Below are 19244 nucleotides of genomic sequence, written 5' to 3' on the forward strand. Positions count from 1 at the left end.
CTTAAACTCACAGAGATCTACCTGCCTCTGCCTCCCACGTGCTAGGATTAAAGGTGTGCACCACCATGCCGGCTGATATTATTATATTAATACTTACTAATAAAATTTGAACAGATTCAACACAATGCCCATCAAAATCCCAGCAAAATTCTTCAAAGACCTCAAAAGAACGGTACTCAACTTCATATGGAAAAGCAAAAAACCCAGGATAGCCAAAACAATCCTGTACAATAAAAGAACTTCTGGAGGCATCACAATCCCTGACTTCAAACTCTACTACAGAGCTACAGTACTGAAAATAGCCTGGTATTGGCATAAGAACAGGAGGACCAATGGAACTGAATAGAAGCATGGGGACTTTGGGGGAGGGTTGAAGGAGGGAGGGGAGAGGCAGAGAGGGGAGCAGAGAAAAATGTAGAGCTCAATAAATACAAAATAGCCGGGCGGTGGTGGCGCACGCCTTTAATCCCAGCACTTGGGAGGCAGAGGCAGGCGGATCTCTGTGAGTTCGAGACCAGCCTGGTCTACAGAGCTAGTTCCAGGACAGGCTCCAAAACCACAGAGAAACCCTGTCTCGAAAAACCAAAAAAAATAAAAAATAATAAATAAATAAATAAATAAATACAAAATAAAATAATAAAATAAAAAAAGGAAAAAAATAAAAATTGAACCATCAAGACAGGAAGTAATATTTGTTGGTGAGAACATGAAGAAATTGGAAATGCAGAATGATACAGTTTCTGTGGAAAACTGTGTGGTGCATCAAGAGACTAAACACAGAAATTATCACTTGACCGAGTTTTTACATACAGGTAGACAGCACAAAAAGCTGAGAGGAGGTTCGAGCCCTAGATCTAAATGTTCACAGCAAGACCCAACAGGTGAAAAGAATCCAAACGTCTACTAATAGGTGAGAGGATGAACCAACGTGGTTTACTATCCAGACCTAAAAGAAGTGAAGTCTTGGTATATGCTACATGGATAAACATTTAAAACATAATAACCCAGATATAAAAGGCCACCTGTTGTATGATTCCATTTATATGAAATATTCAGGAAAGGGAAATCCATAGAGAAAGAAAACACATTGGTGTTTGGTAAGGTAGAGAAGGCCGGAAAGAAGACAGCTCAATGTGTGAAGAGCTTCCTTTTGATGATAAAATATTTTAGAACTGAAAAAAGGTGATCATTGCAATTCGTTGGTGTGCTAAGTACCCATGATTGTCCACAGGGTTTCTGAGGCGCTACAGAGATGGCGCTGCAGCTAATGCTTGTTGTGCAATTGTGAGGACCACAGGGTGCATCCCAACACCCACATACCAAGCCAGGCATCCAAAACATGCTTGTAACTTCAGCTCTAAAGGATTCAACGCCCTATTCTGGCCCTCACAAACACAGATGTTACACTCTCACATACACGGGAATACACTCATATAGACACACACACACATGAATATTTTAAAATAGTTTTTATGCAAATTTTATCTTAAGATTAAAAACTTACTGTATTGACTTTGTGAACAGTTTTTTTTTATATTTATTTATTATGTATACAATATTCTGTCTGCGTATATGCCTGCATGCCGGTAGAGGGCACCAGACCTCATTACAGATGGTTGTGAGCCACCATGTTGTTGCTGGAAATTGAACTCAGGACCTTTGGAAGAGCAAGCAATGCTCTTAACCGCTGAGCCATCTCTCCAGCCCGACTTTGTGAACAGTTTGACAGTCTACTGTAGGTAAAGTGAGAAACAAGGCTGACCCTCTCCAGTATGCTTTCTTTAAAATTGGAAGTAACTGTATAATGAATCTCTAGCAAAGCACAGACACTGACACATGACTTAAATGTTGGTGTGAATGGCCTGTGGTCCACACAGTTCTTAAAGCATTGGCCCAGGGAGCATACCATGGCGTGTGCAGTGGAGCTCTCAGAAGAGCAGGGCTGGGAGTGCATCACTTCACAATCCGGTTCTTCCCTTCTGGAAACTACAGCAGCTACAGGCTTGGCTCTGGAGTCACAGTTTTTAACGTTATTTTTGGAAGTTTTTCTTTGCAGGAAAGAAAAGAAAGTAATATTATCAACACAGTGATGATTGACAGTTTGAAAAATATGTGAAATATGTGTCTACAATAAAACTACATCATTTTACAGAAATTAGTCAAAACCTAGAAGGCATTTTCTAAAACCTTTGTCTTCAAGATAATCGAGATTATAGCAGAGCAGTGGTGGCACACGCTTTTTTTTGCATAATTTTTTATTAATATTTATTGAGCTCTACAATTTTCTCTGCTGCCCTCCCTGCCTCTCCCCTCCCCACTTCAACCCTCCCCCAAGGTCTCCATGCTCCCAATTTACTCAGGAGATCTTGTCTTTGTCTACTTTCTACTTCCCATGTAGATTTGATCTATGTAAGTCTCTCTTAGTGTCATCACTGTGGTCTAAGTTCTCTGGGATTGTGGTTTGTAGGCTGGCTTTCTTTATGTTTAAAAACCACCTCTGAGTGAGTACATGTGATAATTGTCTTTCTGTGTCTGGGTTACCTCACTCAAAATAATGTTTTCTAGCTCCATCCATTTTCCTGCAAAATTCAAGCTGTCATTATTTTTTCTGTTGTGTAGTACTCCACTGTGTAAATGTACCACATTTGGCACACACCTTTAATCCTAGCACTTGGAGGCAGAGGCAGGGTCTCTGTGAGTTTGGTCTACAGAGTGAGTTCTAGGACAGCCAAGGCTACACAGAGAAACCCTGTCTCAAGAAACGGGGAAAAAAAAAGGAAAGAAGGAAAGAAGGAAGGAAGGAAGGAAGGAAGGAAGGAAGGAAGGAAGGAAAGAAAGAAAGAAAGAAAGAAAGAAAGAAAGAAAGAAAGAAAGAAAGAAAGAAAGAAAGAAAGAAAGAGCGAAGGAAAAAGCAGTACTGGGCTGGAGTGGAGTGGCGTACATGTCTATACATGTCTACAATTCCACAATTCCAGCACTTAGGACACTGCAGCAGGACACCAAGAGTCCAAGTTCTTGGCTACACAGCAAGACCTTATCTCAAAAGGAAAAACTGTTCATCCCCGGAGCATCTCTAACATTGCCTCCTTCCTCCCAAAGTTATCTTGCCGCAGGCAGAACTAAGCTAACAAGACTATGATAGTCTTGTCTGATCCTAAGTCTTAGATGCTGAAATATCAGTTTGCTGAAAGTAAGACCTGTGGTCAAAAAAAGAAATTCCTTTTCTCTTGAAGTTAGAATGAAGCGAAAACCTTCGAACGCTCAGAAATTTGAGCATCATTTTTCTTACATGACCATTTTCTTACATGGTGAAAAATTAATAGTGCCTCTCTAAACAATTAAAAAATCACATATATTTGAACCATCAATGGGTCAAGGAAGAAATAAAGGAAGAAATGAAAGACTTCCTAAAATCCAATGAAAATGACCACACAACATACCCTAATTTATGGGACACAATGAAAGCAGTGTTAAGAGGAAAGTTCAAAACTCGGCCTTCTCTGCCTTGTTTTGTTTTTATTTTAGTCTTTTTACTGGAAACAACCTAACAAACACATCAAGAGATAAGATTCTACAAATTATCTGGAAATCTGCTTGTCCAGTTTAATTCAAATATGAAATTAGCCTTCTTTCTATTTGATGCATGTGTGTGTGTGTGTGTGTGTGTGTATATATATATATATATACATAATTGTTCTGTGTGCTACATAAAATTCTATTTATTTATAGTACTATAATAAACATGTCTAATAGCTATACATTACTATAATAACCACACTGAACCTCATAGAAGAGGAAGTGGGAAGTACACTTGAACACATGGACACAGGAGACTATTTCCTACATATGACCCCAGCAGCACAGACTCTGAGAAAAACAATAAATGGGACTCCCTGAAACCGAGAAGCTTCTGTAAACCAAAGGACACTGTTAATAAGACAAAACAACAGCCTATAGAATGGGAAAAAAATCTGTACCAACTCCACATTAGACTGAGGGCTGATCTCCACAACATACAAAGAACTCAATTAATCAGTCACCAAAAGAACAAATAATCCAGTTAAAAAATGGGGTACAGACCTAAAAAGATAACTCTCAACAGAGGAATCTAAATGACTGAAAGACACTTAAGGAAATGCTCAACATCCTTAGCTACTAGAGAAATGCAAATCAAAACAACTCTGAGAATCTATCTTATACCTGTTCTCAACTATGTTCATAGCAGCATTATTTGTCATAGCCAAAACCTGGGAACAACCTAAATGCCCCTTGACCAAAGAATGCGTGACGGAAAATGTGGTACATTTACACAATGGAGTGGTACACAGCAGAAAAAAAATGACATCTTGAAATTTGCGGGCAAATGGATGAATCTAGAAAACATCATACTGAATGAGGTAACCCAGACCCAGAAAGACAATTTTCATATGTACTCACTCATAAGTGGCTTTTAGACATAAAGCAAAGAAAAGCAGCCTACAATTTATAATCCCAGAGAACCTAGACAACAATGAGGACCCTAATATACATGGATCTAATCTACATGGGAAGTAGAAAAGACAAGATCTCCTGAGTAAATTGGGAGCATGAAAACCATGGGAGAGGGTGGGAAGGGAAGGGAGAGGAAGGGAGGGGAGCAGAGAAAAAAATATATCTCATAAAAACAATTTTTTAAAAAAATCACATATATTCATGTCTTTGTGTGCACCCATGTGGAGATCAGAGGACGACTTGTAAGAGCAGCCTCTCTTTACACTATGTGTATCCTGGGGACTGAATTCAGGTTCTCAAGATTGGTGGCAAGTGCCTTTGCCTGCTAAGCTACCTCACCAGTCCCTCTAAATGGTTCTCCATGTTTTTTATTTCAATAGTTATGCCAATTTTAGTATTTGCTGTGGTTTGCTTCTATGATTCAGGGCCTTGTATACACAGGGCAAGTACTCCACTACCGAACTACATGTTCAGCCCATTTGAATTCTACGACAAGCTTTCACTAAGTAGACCTGGGTGGCTCACTCTCTAACTTGGGCAGGCTTTGCTTTTGTGATCCTGAGTAGCTGGGATCCCGTGCACCTAGCCCAGACTAACATGTATCTGAAAGGTGCCAGAATATGCTACTCTAAGAAATGTAACTTTGCTTGACAGTGATGTTGCACATCTTTAATCCCAACACTATGGAGGCAGAGGCAGAGGAATTTCCTTGAGTTTGAGGCCAGCCTGGTCTACACAACAAGTTCCAGGGACAGCCAGTGCTGTTACACAGAGAAATCCTGTCTCAAACAAAACAAACAAAAACCAAAACAAGTAAGAGTAAGAAGAATATGAAGAAGAACTAACAAAATAAAAAATGGAAAGCTGAGGTGGACATAAATCTGCAGACCTTAGTAAAATAATCATAATTTTCTGTTGCCTCCCATAGAGTTCTTTTTCACAGTTCCCTTTCCTGCCAGCCTACCACAGCTCCATTAGGGTTCACTGCTTCAAGCTCTTCAAGTCATAAAACTTCATTCTACTTACAAAACATAAAACTCTTATTTAATAGATTTTGTTACTTTTCTATGCAAGTTAAATTTTGAGGCCCAAACCAAAAATAAATAAATAAATAAAAGAAGGTAGAATTCTGTCCTCTTATGTATTCTAATTATGCAGTTTTACTTTTTGTCAAAAAAACCCTCACTATAAATTTTATATATGAAAATCTAGAAGCTACCCTCTTTTGCCCCATCAGTGTAGTCCAGCTTTCTGTAAGGGAAGTATCTTACGCCTTTGTGGCCTCCAAAAATAAGGATATTTGGTGTTTTATATAAGGCTGCCTCAGGATGCTCCGCACAGAGGGTCTCTCTTCAGGTCTCCTGCTCAGCATTGTTCGGATCAGCTCTGCCAGCTCTGAGCTATAAACTTTTGGCATTGGTGGCAACTGCAAAGAATAACAATTCTGTAATTATGATTAATGACATTATGATACAAAGCAAAAACTGGCAGGGGTTTCCCAATACTGAAAAAGCATTAAAATATATAAAACTATTAACATTTATTATTTATGTAAAGTCATGTATCTGTAAAAGTAGACAACAGCTAGCTAGTTTATGTGTCTGTTCTGGTTATAATAGCGAGCTGTAAGAATACAACAGCATTCACCTCAGCTCAGCAGTCCTGTCTGAAGACTCTGTCCTTCAGAGAGAAACACAAGTTTCTTTTTCAAGTTTTATTTATTATTAGTATATGAGCATGTGTGCATTAATGGTCATGCACACATTCAAGCCAAGAACAACTTTTGAGAGTTGGTTCTCTTCTCCCACCCTTAGTTCTGGGATCAAACCCATGTCATTAGGCCTGTGCTGCAAGCATCTTTACCCATTGAGCTATTCCTTTAGCCCAAGAGCACAAATAAGTTTTATACACCAGAATATTCAGAGCAGTATTGGTCTTGCAGTAGTCAGTAATTAGAAATAAAGTGTTCAAGTACAGAGGATTTAGAAGAAAGTTGTGCCACTGGGGTAGTCTGAATGTAATTGGCCCCCCTAATCTCATAGGGAGTGGCACTTTTAGGAGCTGTGGCTTTGTTAGAGTGGGTGTGGCCTTGTTGGAGAAAGTGTGTCACTGTGGGGGTGGGCTTCGAGGTTCCCCAGGCTTAGAAAACCACCCAGTGTCTCAGTAGCCTTCCTGTTGCCTGCAAGTCAAGATGTAGCCAGCACCACGTCTACTTGCATGACACCATGCTCCCTGTGATGATAATGGACTGAACCTCTGAAACTGTAAGCAAGCTACCCCAATTAAATGTTTTCTTTATAAGAGTTGCTGTGGTCATGGTGTCTCTTCACACCAACATATTTCCCATAAAACACTAGGCAGCTGCTTCAAAGTAGAAGGCAAATACTGACAGCTAAGCCAAAAATGCAGGCTGAGTCCCACCTCCATGCACAGTGGAACTCCATTTGTTTCTTGTTTAGAGAACTGTGTGTAAGTACATATACACCCAGAGCTCTATCTGTTTCAAAGAAAGAAAAGAGAGGCTTTGAAATAAATTGCTAATTGTAGTTATCAAGAAGATGAAAATGGAGAACTTTTTATTCCTTTTTAAAACTGAGTTCTTTAAATAGTATGGTGGAAAAAATTTTAAAGAGTTTCTATTTTGATTTTATGTGTATGGGTGTTTTGCCAGCATGCATGTAGATGTACCACAAGCACAGGATGAGAGAGGTTGAAAGAAGGCATCAGATGCCCTAGGTTCTGCAGTTATAGGCAGCTGAGAGCTGCTATGTGGCTGAGTGCTAGCATTCTTAAACAATGAGCCACCTCTTCAGCCCTTAAAATTGGAAGATTTTACTTGCGTCCTCTAAAATATTTTCATTGAATCTTTGAATAATCTTTAAGCCACTACAAAGAGCAAACCAGCCTCGGGGAAATAACATGAAGGTAGTATTTCTGGCATCCACATTATATTTAATACCTTCTGCAGTTCTCAATCAGTTACTTGCAATTATGACAAGTAACAAAGAGCACATTCTCACAGCATGGAGTCACTGTAAACAGGGCTCACTCAACCTTGGGCTACTCGGAAAGAGAACCTTTGCTTCCTAGAGCACCTATACATCCTGCAGTCAGTAGCAGGGAGACGTTTTCAAACTGGCCAGCTCTTTGGAGTCAATCAGCTACATGTACATATTAAATTAAGAGAAAAGCAAACACGTCTCAACTTCAACCTTTTTCACAGAAGAGATCCTATATTCCTAATTCGCCAGCTGGGAGAAATGAGTATTAGTCAGTTAACCAAAGTCATGAGTGAGGGACGTAGCTCAGTGATGGAGTGCTTGCTCTGCATTTGCCCCAGGTTGGACTGAGGTAGGATGCATACAACTGTAAAGGTGTGTACTGAAAAAAAAATCAACGATCTTAATAATAGACATTTACAAAGCTGTATGATAGAAATCTTGTCCAATTAATTCTAAAATTTGTTTTACCTTTCCTTCAATAATCCGATAAACTAAGGAATTCATGTCTTTTGCATTAAAAGCGTGCTTCAGGGTGGCCATTTCATAGACACAGCATCCCAAAGCCCAAACATCAGACTACAAAAGAAGAACAGTACATGGTTAAATGTTGAATAGCTTATTCACATTTTCCCCTCGAAACAAAGCATACATTTTCTTCCAAATGATTCATAGTTAATTCTGTTATCACTACTTGTATGGGCTCTGAAATTCTGATATGTTCCCAGAGACAAGATCAGGCAATACACACCTTTGCAGCTGTATGCATCCTACCTTATAGTTGTAGGGTTGGTTTGAGAACAACTCAGGGCTCATATAATAGGGAGTGCCAATGAGGGTGCTTGCCATGTCGCTGTGGTGCTCCAACACTCGGGCAATGCCCAGGTCGCCCACCTTGATGATGTTTGTTCTTGTTAAGAAGACATTCTGAGTTTTCAGATCTCGATGAAGGATGTGTTTCTCGTGTAAATACTGAGAAGAGAGGAAACATTTTCATTTTATGTAAGTATACTAATTTATTTTCTCATTTCTAGTTTTTTATATATATCACCAATAATTACTTGAGTTAAAGAGTCTTAGCTATCTGCCAACCAAAACATTACTGTTCTAAAAGCTCTAAAAGAACTACTTTACAACTTTCAAAGTGATAAAAGTGAGTTCCAGGGGCTGGAGACAGCTCAGCTGGCAAAGTGCTTGCCACACAGCCTGAGACCCTGAGTTTAGATCACCAGCCCTCTGTAAACAGCCAGGCATACTGGCATATTCCTAGCCCTGGGGAGGCAAAGACCAGAGATCTCTGGAGCTCACTGCCACGTAAATGCATTTCATGTTCAATGAGAGACCCTGTCTAACACTTTCACATCTGGCTTCTACACACATACACCATATACACACATATGTACATATGCATGTGCACATTATCTATGAATGGGTATACACACACACAAAATTAAGTTCCACATATTAGTTATATTTGGTACCTGATGTCTTGACAACTGTATCATACTTTATAATACCTGGATCCATTATAAACCAGGTATGGTGGCACAGGCCTATTAAGACCAACACTTGGAAGGCTCACAGAGGAGGACTGCTGTGAGTTTGAGATAATCTTGAGCTACGTAGTAAGTTCCAGGCCAGTCTAGACTAAAGTGAATCCTTGTCTCCAAGAAACAAATAAAAACCTACAAAACTCCCGTTGAAGGTAGAACAACTTATCAGAGGTGTTCTCCTCTCAGACCTATAAAATCCAGACAACATTTAAAGTACAACAGCATCACTCTTACCTCAAGAGAGCATGTGAAAATTTAAACAAGGTCAGTTAACTGTAGGCAAATAAGCCCAGGGCCTGAGTGATACTTCAAAACCAGTCTCACACTTGCCGGGCGGAGCTGGTGCACACCTCTAATCCCAACACTCAGGAGGCAGAGACAGGCATGGATCTCTGTGAGTTTGAGACCAGTTTGGTTGACAAGAGCTAGTTACAGGACAGCCAGGACTGTTACACAGAGAAACTCTGTCTCAAAATAACCAAAAAAATCAAAACAACAACAAAAACAAACAACCCAGTCTCACTCGGGAGATGTGCATTTTGAAACACAAATCTGTTCAGCATTTTTATCCACTGGGCCACAGAAACTGGACAACCTGAGCCCCACAGTGTCAGACTATGAGCTGACCCAGCCATCTTTCAACATGGCATAGCTGACCAAACAATAAGACACACATCATCCTTTGTCCCCTGCCAATTCAAGGTTCTAAAACTGACTTTGCTATAAATATTAAATGCATGCAGAATTGGTATCTCCCATAATTATATATGAAATTCATGTCATTCACAGCCCATGGGTCACTAGCCTATCATGTCATCCCTGGCACAGGAAAATACACTTGCTACCTTCCTGCCACACTGGAGCTTACAGGAATCCATGAGCATGACAGTACCTGCAAAGCCATGGCAATCTGTACAAACCACTCCACCACCTGACTCTCAGGCAGAAGCTGCCCTTTCTGCTCCTTGAGCTTCCGGTACAGATCACCTCCTTCGCAGAAGCCCATGACGATGTAGAGCAGACCATCTCCTCCCTCCCACGACTCTTTGTAGGTGACGATGTTGGGGTGCTTCAGCTGAGACAGGAGCTGAGCTTCCTGCTCCGCAGCTCGGCGCTCACGGTTGGAAGCATTTCGGAGGTTCAGTGTTTTGATGACATACTGACAAAGAAAATGCATACTTTCACAAGGTGCAAGATAGCAGAGAATTCTCTAGGTTCAGAAGTAGCTGAGAGTTCTCACGGACGTCCAGTCCTCAAAACCAACCACCTGAAGCCTATCAGATAAACCACTGGCTTGATTTTCAAGAGGCATAAAATTGCCAGGAGGATACATTGAAGAGGAGATGAATCAAAGAGCAAAAAACTGACCTACTGGTGGTGGTACACGCCTTTAATCCCAGGACTCTGGAGGCAGAGGCAAATTGATCTCTGAGTTAGAGGCCAGCCTGGTCTGCAGAATGAGTTCCCGGACAGCAAGGGCTAGCTACACAGAGAAACCTATCTTGAAAAACCAAACTAAAAAAAAAAGCAAGCCAGATGGTAGTGGCTAGCACTTGGGAGGCAGAGGCAGGAGGACCTCAATGGTCCAGCCTGGACTACGAAGTGAGTTCCAGGACAGCCAGCATTGTTACACAAAGAAATCCCATCTTGAAACCACCCTCCCCCCAAAAGCATAAAACTGTTAAATGCTAATTAACCCAATTAAAAAATGGGGCACTGAACTGAACAGAGAATTCTCAACCAAAGAAGTTCAAATGGCCAAAAGACACTTAAGGTCATGCTCAACCTCCTTAGCGATCAGGGAAATGCAAATCAAAACAACTTTGAGAAACCATCTTACACCTGTCAGAATGGCTAAAATCAAAAACACCAATGATAGCCTTTGATGGAGAGGATGTGGAGTAAGGGGTACACTCATCCATTGCTGGTGGGAATGCAAACTTGTGCAACCACTTTGGAAAGCAGTGTGGTGGTTTCTCAGGAAATTTGGGATCAACTTACCCCAGGACCCAGCAATACCACTCTGGGGAATATGCCCAAGAGATGCCCTATCATACTACAAAAGCATTTGTTCAACTATGTTCAAAGCAGCATTATTTGTAATAGCCAGAACCTGGAAACAACCTAGATGCCCTTCAATGGAAGAATGGATGAAGAAAGTGTGGAATATATACATATTAGAGTACTACTCAGCGGTAAAAAACAATGACATTTTGAATTTTGCATGCAAATGGATGGAAATAGAAAACACTATCCTGAGTGAGGTAACCCAGACCCAAAAAGATGAACATGGGATGTACTCACTCATAATTGGTTTCTATTTTTATTTATTTATTTATTGATTTATTTATTTATTTATTTATTTATTTATTTTTGGTTTTTCGAGACAGGGTTTCTCTGTGGCTTTGGAGCCTGTCCTGGAACTAGCTCTTGTAGACCAGGCTGGTCTCGAACTCACAGAGATCCGCCTGCCTCTGCCTCCCGAGTGCTGGGATTAAAGGCGTGCGCCACCACCGCCCGGCTCATAATTGGTTTCTAGCCATAAATAAAGGACATTGAGCCTATAATTCGTGATCCTAGAGAAGCTAAATAAGAATGTGAACCCAAAGAAAAACATATAGTTATCCTTCTGGATATTGGAAGTAGACAAGATTGCTGGGCAAAAATTGGGAACTTGGGGGTGGGGTTGGATGGGGGTAAGGGGAGATAAGGAGAGAAAAGTGAGAAGGGGAGGATGGGGAGAGCTTGGGGGAATAGGATGGTTGGGATAAAGGAAGGGTGGATATGGGAGCAGGGAAGTATATATCTTATGAAGGGAGCCATTTTAGGGTTGGCAAGAGACTTGACCCTAGAGGGGTTCCCAGGTGTCCAAGGAGATGCCCCTAGCTAGTTCCTTGGGCAGCTGAGGAGAGAGAGCCTAAAATGGCCTGATATATTGCATATCACCATAGAACCTTCATCTGGCGATGGATGGAGACAGAGACAGAGACCCACATTGGAGCACTGAGCTGAGCTCCCAAGGTACAAATGAGGAGCAGAAGGAGGGAGAACATGAGCAAGGAAGTCAGGACTGTGAGGGGTGCACCCACCCACTGAGACGGCGGGGCTGATCTATTGGGAGCTCACCAAGGCCAGCTGGACTGGGACTGAAAAAGCACGGGATAAAACCGGACTCTCTGAACATGAATGAGGGCTGCTGAGATGCCAAGGACAATGGCACTGGGTTTTGATCCTACTGCATGTACTGGCTTTGTGGGAGCCTAGCCTGTTTGGATGCTCACCTTCCTAGACCTGGATGGAGGGGGGGGGGGACCCTGACTGCTCTTCGGACTAAAGAGGGAGGAGGAGGGGAGTGGGAGGGAAATGGGAGATGAAAATTTTTAATTAAAAAAAAAGCATAAAGCTGGGGGAATTATTTGCCGTTGACAATTATGCCTTTTCCCCCAGTGTTAGGATCAAACCCCAGGCCCTTGCGCATGCTAGGAAAGTGCTTTACTAATTAGTCCAGCTAATGATATTTTTCTATCATTTTCCCACTCCAGGTCACAAATTACCTTTTCCCTTTGCATTTTACAATTTCTTTGACTCTACAATCCCAGTTACTTTGAAGGCTAAGGCAGAAGGGCTAATTAGGTCCAGAAATTTGAAACCCAACCTGAACATCACAGTGATACCCCAATCTCAAAAAAAGCACAATAATAATAACTAAAAAGCGAATTCAAGATAACATACTATTACACAAAAAGAGATTTAGAAAATCTCTAAATTCTCCCTACAAAAGGCATTAAGATAGAGCTTAAATAGGTGTATGAGCCACATTAGATACTTGTGACCCAATAAAAAGTATAATTGTTCCTCCATATAGAACATCATTCCCATTTAAAAATAAAGTCCTTTACCTTTTAATATACTATCCTCAATCATCTTATAGATCGATCATATACTCACTCCTTCAATAAATACATACACAAATGTGTTTCCTGAAGTACATAGCACCTGCTCACAATGAAGTCTAGCCATTACTACAGCTAAGCTCTCACTCTTAGCAGAGATGTTCCCTAAGTTCATGATCTAGGTTAGAGAATCTGGCATGCGAGGGGAGAGGGACTCTCTCAACAACTGGTTTGGTAGTACTGCGAGATGCCACTTTTCAGTCTCAGAATTGCCCCATTTCTGCAATATATCTAACACCCTGATAGCAAATCATATCGACGAACTGGTTCATTAGCCTTCAGGTGATGGGATTAAATACTTTACACAAGGAAGGAGTAACATCAGATCTGAGCTCTAGAAACATCAGTGCACCAAAAGGGATGGGTTAGAGAAAAGAAAATAGGCGACAAGGACTCACTAGGAAGGAGTGGGCTATAGTGATAATTTATTTGTGTTTTATAAAGCTTGCCTGAAGATCAGAAGGTAAAACTAAGCCACAATAGGCCAGGCAGTGGTGGCACATACCTTGAATCCCAGGATTTGGGAGACAGGGGCAGATGGATCTCTGTGAGTTCAAGGCCACCCAGAGCTAACACAAGATCAATGCAGAAACAGATCTAGGTGGTGGTTGCCCATACTTTTAGTCCCAATACTAGGGAGTCACATGCGGGATGAGACAGAAATACGTTTCTCTCTCTCTCTCCCTCTCTCTCTCTCTCTCTCTCTCTCTCTCTCTCTCTCTCTCTCTCTCTCTCTCTCTCTCTCTCTCTCTCCTCCCTCCCTCCCTCTCGGTTTTTTGAGACAGAGTTTCTCTGAAGCTTTGGAACCTGTCCTGGAACTAGCTGTTGTAGATCAGGCTGGCCTCAAATTCAGAGATCCACCTGCCTCTGCCTCAAAAGTGCTGGGATTCAAGGTGTGCGCCACCACCGCCTGGCTGAGTCTGAGGATTTCTTAGAGGTAAGTGCTCTCTAGTGACTTAGCTGCTTTGCTTTTCTGATCTTCAGGTTAAACCCATATATCTGTCTCTGGGTTTTTATTAACCATGCTACATTTGACACCTAATGTTTGGGGTACAAAATCACAAAAAAGCCACTGCCACAGGCTGGAGCTACATGTGCGACTCCAGTTCCACCCGGCTAGGTTTTCTACCCCCACCTCCCCGCCCTCCCAAGTCTCTGACAGAGTTTGAGATTTTTCTGTTGTAGCCTTCAGACAGCCCCTGAAAACACGTGCTTGTTTTCTAACAATCCTCTGTGCAATTTTTCAGACAGCCACCTCTCTCTCTTTCTCTCTCCACCGAGGGTTGTGGGCTATCTCTGAACCCCTTTCTTGGGCTGCTGCCAAACTAGGTAACTGCCTTCAAATCCAGTCAGGCTTTTACTGTTCTACACAGCAGCAATAAGTCTTATATCTGCATCAACATTGTTGACAGATTTGGTAAGACAATTGGGAATTCTTAAAGGGAGGAATTAGTTAAAAGACAAAGGTTTTCTAAAAAAAAAAATGGGAAAACCCATTACAATGGAGGGATTTAGGCCTCTGTATGATAGTAAGTTAAACAGTTTGAAATTGGAATGATTAAATGAGATAACTAATTTAGATTGGATTTATGTAATGTAAATTGTAAACATTATCAGCATTATCATTTTTGTCTCATCACTAAAAAAGTTGGTTAATCTAAGTGCTAAGACACAGGCCTTAGAAAAACCTAATAAAACAGATCACAGAGAGATTCAAATCCAGACAGAGGAATTTAATGGAGAGCCAATTTCAGCATTGTATTATAAGAATAGAGAGGAACATCCTAAAACCTAAAAGGTTGTTTTCAGACAACCAACCTGAGTATATCCAGTAACCTTACAGGAACTGTCAAATGGCAGAGGCTGTTACAGTTAACGGGACTCCTGTGTCAATGTTAGATTTAAGGGATTCAAGAAAGCAATAGTATCATATGGCATGCATTCACCTTCTGTGAAGCAAATGTTAAACTCATGGTCAGTTTGTAATAGAATTATCCCTAAAGACTGGATAGAATTGGTTAAAGGTGTTTTAGAGCCTAGACCACAATTATAATGGAGTAGCTGGTTTGGAAAAGAGGCTAAGATTATTGAACAATAGAGATTTATAAGATTAATACATATGCATATGTATTTTAAACTTTTTGTCATGATATCAATGGTCATGTAGAGTATTAACTAATTCTTAAAGGTTTCATCTACCTTCCTGTACATGATTTCAGCTTTGAGTCTCTATCAGTTTTCTGCAGTGAACCATGAGCACGCCTAACAGCAACCTTTAAAGTCTCCATAAAGAGGATGGAGCCTCATAACGACGATACATCCAGGACTATGATAACACCACTGAACTGAAAAACACCACCTAAAGATCAGCTTTGGACTACAAACTGCTCAGAACAATTTCAAGGTGGCTAGCCTCACAGACTGCTCTGGCCAGGACTTGAGACAAGCCCTGCACTTTCCCATTACACAGAGACTGGACAACAAATGATACAGCTGGCTCTCCCAGGACTTGACAATTAACCCAAAATTTTCTTTTCAGGATCCCTTAAAGATACCATCACCCCCAGATAGCAGAAAGTAAATTTAAGAATATGATGCCCACATTCCCAAGAGGTGGAGTGGTTGGTTATTGGTCATTCAGAAGGTTATAGATATTTGTCAATGTTTGGGGGATTGGTTACAAGTTTTTACTGGTTGTAGTCAGGAGGAAAGTTCTTGTTTTGAAAAGAAAAATGGGGGATATAGATATGATAAAATAAAAGGGTAGATTATTGAATCTTTTAAAAAAGCAACTACTAGTTTTAAATGTTTTACATTGAATTGGATTTTATATATTGTATACAAATTTTGTATATTGATACAAATTTTGTATTAATTTTTTGTTTGTTTTTTGTTTTTTTTAAATATTTATTTATTATATATGCAATATTCTGTCTGTGTCTATGCGTGCAGGCCAGAACAGGGCACCAGACCCCATTACAGATGGTTGTGAGCCACCATGTGATTGCTGGGAATTGAACTTAGGACCTTTGGTAGAGCAGGCAATGCTCTTAACCTCTGAGCCATCTCTCCAGCCCCTTGTATTAATTTCGTTAAAACAGACTGTACATATGTTTCTAATCTTGTTTAAGGTATTGTACCTATACAGCTCATTTAAAAATGTAATGCAAATTTCTAATCCTTGAAAGTTACTATTACCAACTGTTTATGATAATAAGGAAATTGTAGGTTAGTAGTTAATCACCTATTATAATCAAACTTGTAGTCACATTAGGTATGTTGTCAAGGTCAAACAAAGATATATTTTAGAAGCCAGGTCATCTTTAAACACTTCAGAGATCTGCAGAACATGGCATTTAAGAGGTTTTAATAACATAGGTTCTTTTTTTTATGACAATGAGATATGTCTGTTCCTGGCAGCACTAATCTACTTCAGAGAATATAATGGGCATCGAAGAAACTCCACATGGAGTTTGCTTTCTTTGTGGCAAATGTAAGCCACTGGGCAAGAAAGTGCCCTTGTCTCAATGCTGACAGTATAGTGTCCTAATGGGACAGGCAGGACACAAAAGAGAGTGACTTCCAAACCTTGCCCAGACAAAGTAGGATAGTACTTCAAAAGCCCTGCTTCATAGAAAAGTCTGTCAGATATTCTAGGCCTGTAGGCTGAAGATGGAATGTCCCAATGTTGCAGAGAAACTTTAGGTGACTGTTCAGGCAGCCAGCTGTTTCTGTCCTTTCTCACATTTTTTGAAAGTCACTTGTTTGTACTTGCTGCTTACACAGTTAATATTATTTCCTTCTTGGGTATCTAAGGTTGTTGAAGACTAGATAGTTATAGTCATAGTTTTCATTGTTTATGAGACTCAGAAAAAAAATCACTAAAAAATGTAAAGTATATAAGGTTGAGAGACATCAAAAGATAATTTTGAATGGTAATGCAAGTTATGATAGAAATTAAATTAGGTACAAGACTTTGAACTCACCAAGGTAGGATAGATATGGCATATTTTCTCTAAATTTGTCAAGTGCAAGTGGACTAGATATTGTTATATTTATTGCCTATAGATATTGTATATAGTTAGTTATTGTACTTATTGTATATAGTTTTCTTATATTAGTTATAGCCTTTTTAAATTTCAGACTAAAAGGGGAAATGTAGTTATATTTTATTTATGCCTGAAGACCAGAAGGTAAAACTAAATCACTAGAGGCCAGACAGTGGTGACACATACCTTTAATCCCAGGATTTGGGAGACATAGGCAGATGGATCTCTGTGAGTTCAAGGCTACCCAGGGCTACACAAGATCAATGTAGAAACAGATCCAGGTGGTGGTGGCTCACACCTTTCATCCTAGTACTCGGGAGTCACACACTTTTAATCCCAGCACTGGAGAGGAATGTAAGGCGGGATGAGACAGGAACTCGTTCTCTTTCAGTCTGAGGATTTCTTAGAGTTAAGAGCGCTCTAGTGGCTTGACTGCTTTGCTTTCCTGATCTTCAGGTTGAAGCCTTATATCTGTCTCTAGACTTTTATTAATCGTGCTACAGTGGCTATTTTGCTAGAAAGAATGGTGTCTTATATTGGGGTAGTACCAATAGAGATGAAGATGCTGGTTTGGTCTAGTGACAGGAATTTAAACAGCGTTAGGAACTTTAAAGATAATTGTCACAAGTCCAGTTTAGGAAGCTGCATGGTTGCTCAAGCTACTCACTGAAATAGGGACCTTGAGAAGGGCTGGTGAAAAGACGAGCAGAGCTTCAAGTACTACAAGCGGCACAAGAGATGGTGCTTCAGACAGGAGTGAGGCCTCGGGAACGCATGGCCTCTGCTCTCATGAAATGTTAAGGTGACAGGAGGTTTGCAGATAAAGTACACCCTTGAATACCACAGAATAGACAAAGTTTGGCACTATTATAGAGGAAGTTGGGAAGCTGGCCTCGTATCTAAGATGAGTCCTTGCCCACCACTCGGGTCCTACTATTTTTGAGGTCGCCCACCGCGCACCCCTTCCTTCCCTCCACTCCCTGGCAAGGTCCCAAATCCCCGACCTGCTTGCCGTCGCGCCGATGCTTCACGAGCGTCACCTCCCCGTAACTGCCCCGGCCCACGACCCGCACGTAGCAGTAGGTAGCCTGGGGCATGTTCCCGGAGGTGGCCCACCGTCCGCAAGCTGCGGCAGCGGCGAGAAAAGCGGCGGGAAGTCCCGCTCATGCCCGACAGGAGGTTAAGTCCTCCATAAACGCAGCCCCACAGGGCCAGGAGCTTCGAGGCCCGGCCCACCCGGACGCCGCTACCATAGCAATACAGGCGGTGGAGTCCCGCGCATGCTCAGAGTCGGAAGACCCACCATAGAGCCGACCTAGTCTCAGCTAGAGCGACTCCAAAGCCTCGGGAGTACCTACCATTGAGCTGGCACTAGAGGGCCAGACCGGTTCCGCAACTTTGGAGGACGTGCCACAGCGCTTAGCCTCCGGGAGGCCACCGCGTCTCAGCTCCTGTGTTTTGGTTCTGCATTTGTTCAATGGTTTTAAGAGTCATTCGTGCCGGGCGGTGGTGGCGCACGCCTTTAATCCCAGCACTTGGGAGGTAGAGGCAGGCGGATCTCTGTGAGTTCGGGACCAGCCTGGTCTACAAGAGCTAGTTCCAGGACAGGCTTCAAAACCACAGAGAAACCCTGTCTCGAAAAACCAAAAAAAAAAAAAAAAAAAAAAGTCATTCATTCTATAAATATTAACCGTTTGGGTGCTTGGCTCACATTGTATTGAAAGAATGGCTGAGTCTAAATTTCACCAATAATGTTTGCTATAATTTTTTTTCTTGAATGACAATATTCCTTTTGGTGGATTGAGAATACGTAAGATATTAGTACACATCATCCCTAAAAGTTTCAACCTGCTTTATTGAGAACTACAAAGATCTCTCACAGAATGATTGCAAAACCACTATCCTGAAAATCTTAACAGCTTCCTGCTGCTTCCCTGGGAGTACCAAGACCCCCTTTTAACATCTGTCTGGGAAAGTACAAGGCTGCGAAAACAATCTATTAGCTATTAACCAACACCCACCTACCTTGTCAATGAATTTGCTTTTAAAAAGGAGTAGAAATACTGATTATTCCTCTGTCCCTTTGATATATATCCATGTGTGTTCTATAAGCCAAGAGAGAAAGCCCTTCCTTCCTTCCTTCCTTCCTTCCTTCCTTCCTTCCTTCCTTCCTTCCTTCCTTCCTTCCTTCCTCCCTTC

General features: G+C 41.2%; 1 protein-coding gene across 1 annotated transcript in view; it reads right to left on the minus strand.

Moving 5' to 3' along the window:
- Nek4 (NIMA related kinase 4) overlaps positions 1-18288 on the minus strand; it is a 53551-nt gene extending 35263 nt beyond the window's left edge. Inside the window, exons 1-6 of the mRNA XM_057769616.1 lie at positions 18050-18288; positions 9936-10202; positions 8265-8462; positions 7962-8069; positions 5763-5917; positions 1907-2048 (exon numbers count right to left, since the gene is read on the minus strand). Coding sequence (XP_057625599.1) covers positions 1907-2048; positions 5763-5917; positions 7962-8069; positions 8265-8462; positions 9936-10202; positions 18050-18142 — 963 coding nt within the window. The 5' untranslated portion in view covers positions 18143-18288. The remainder of the gene's footprint in view (positions 1-1906; positions 2049-5762; positions 5918-7961; positions 8070-8264; positions 8463-9935; positions 10203-18049) is intronic.
- Between the last annotated feature and the right edge of the window lie 956 nt (positions 18289-19244).

Source organism: Chionomys nivalis, chromosome 5, assembly GCF_950005125.1.
Source record: "Chionomys nivalis chromosome 5, mChiNiv1.1, whole genome shotgun sequence".
Lineage (NCBI taxonomy): Eukaryota > Metazoa > Chordata > Mammalia > Rodentia > Cricetidae > Chionomys > Chionomys nivalis.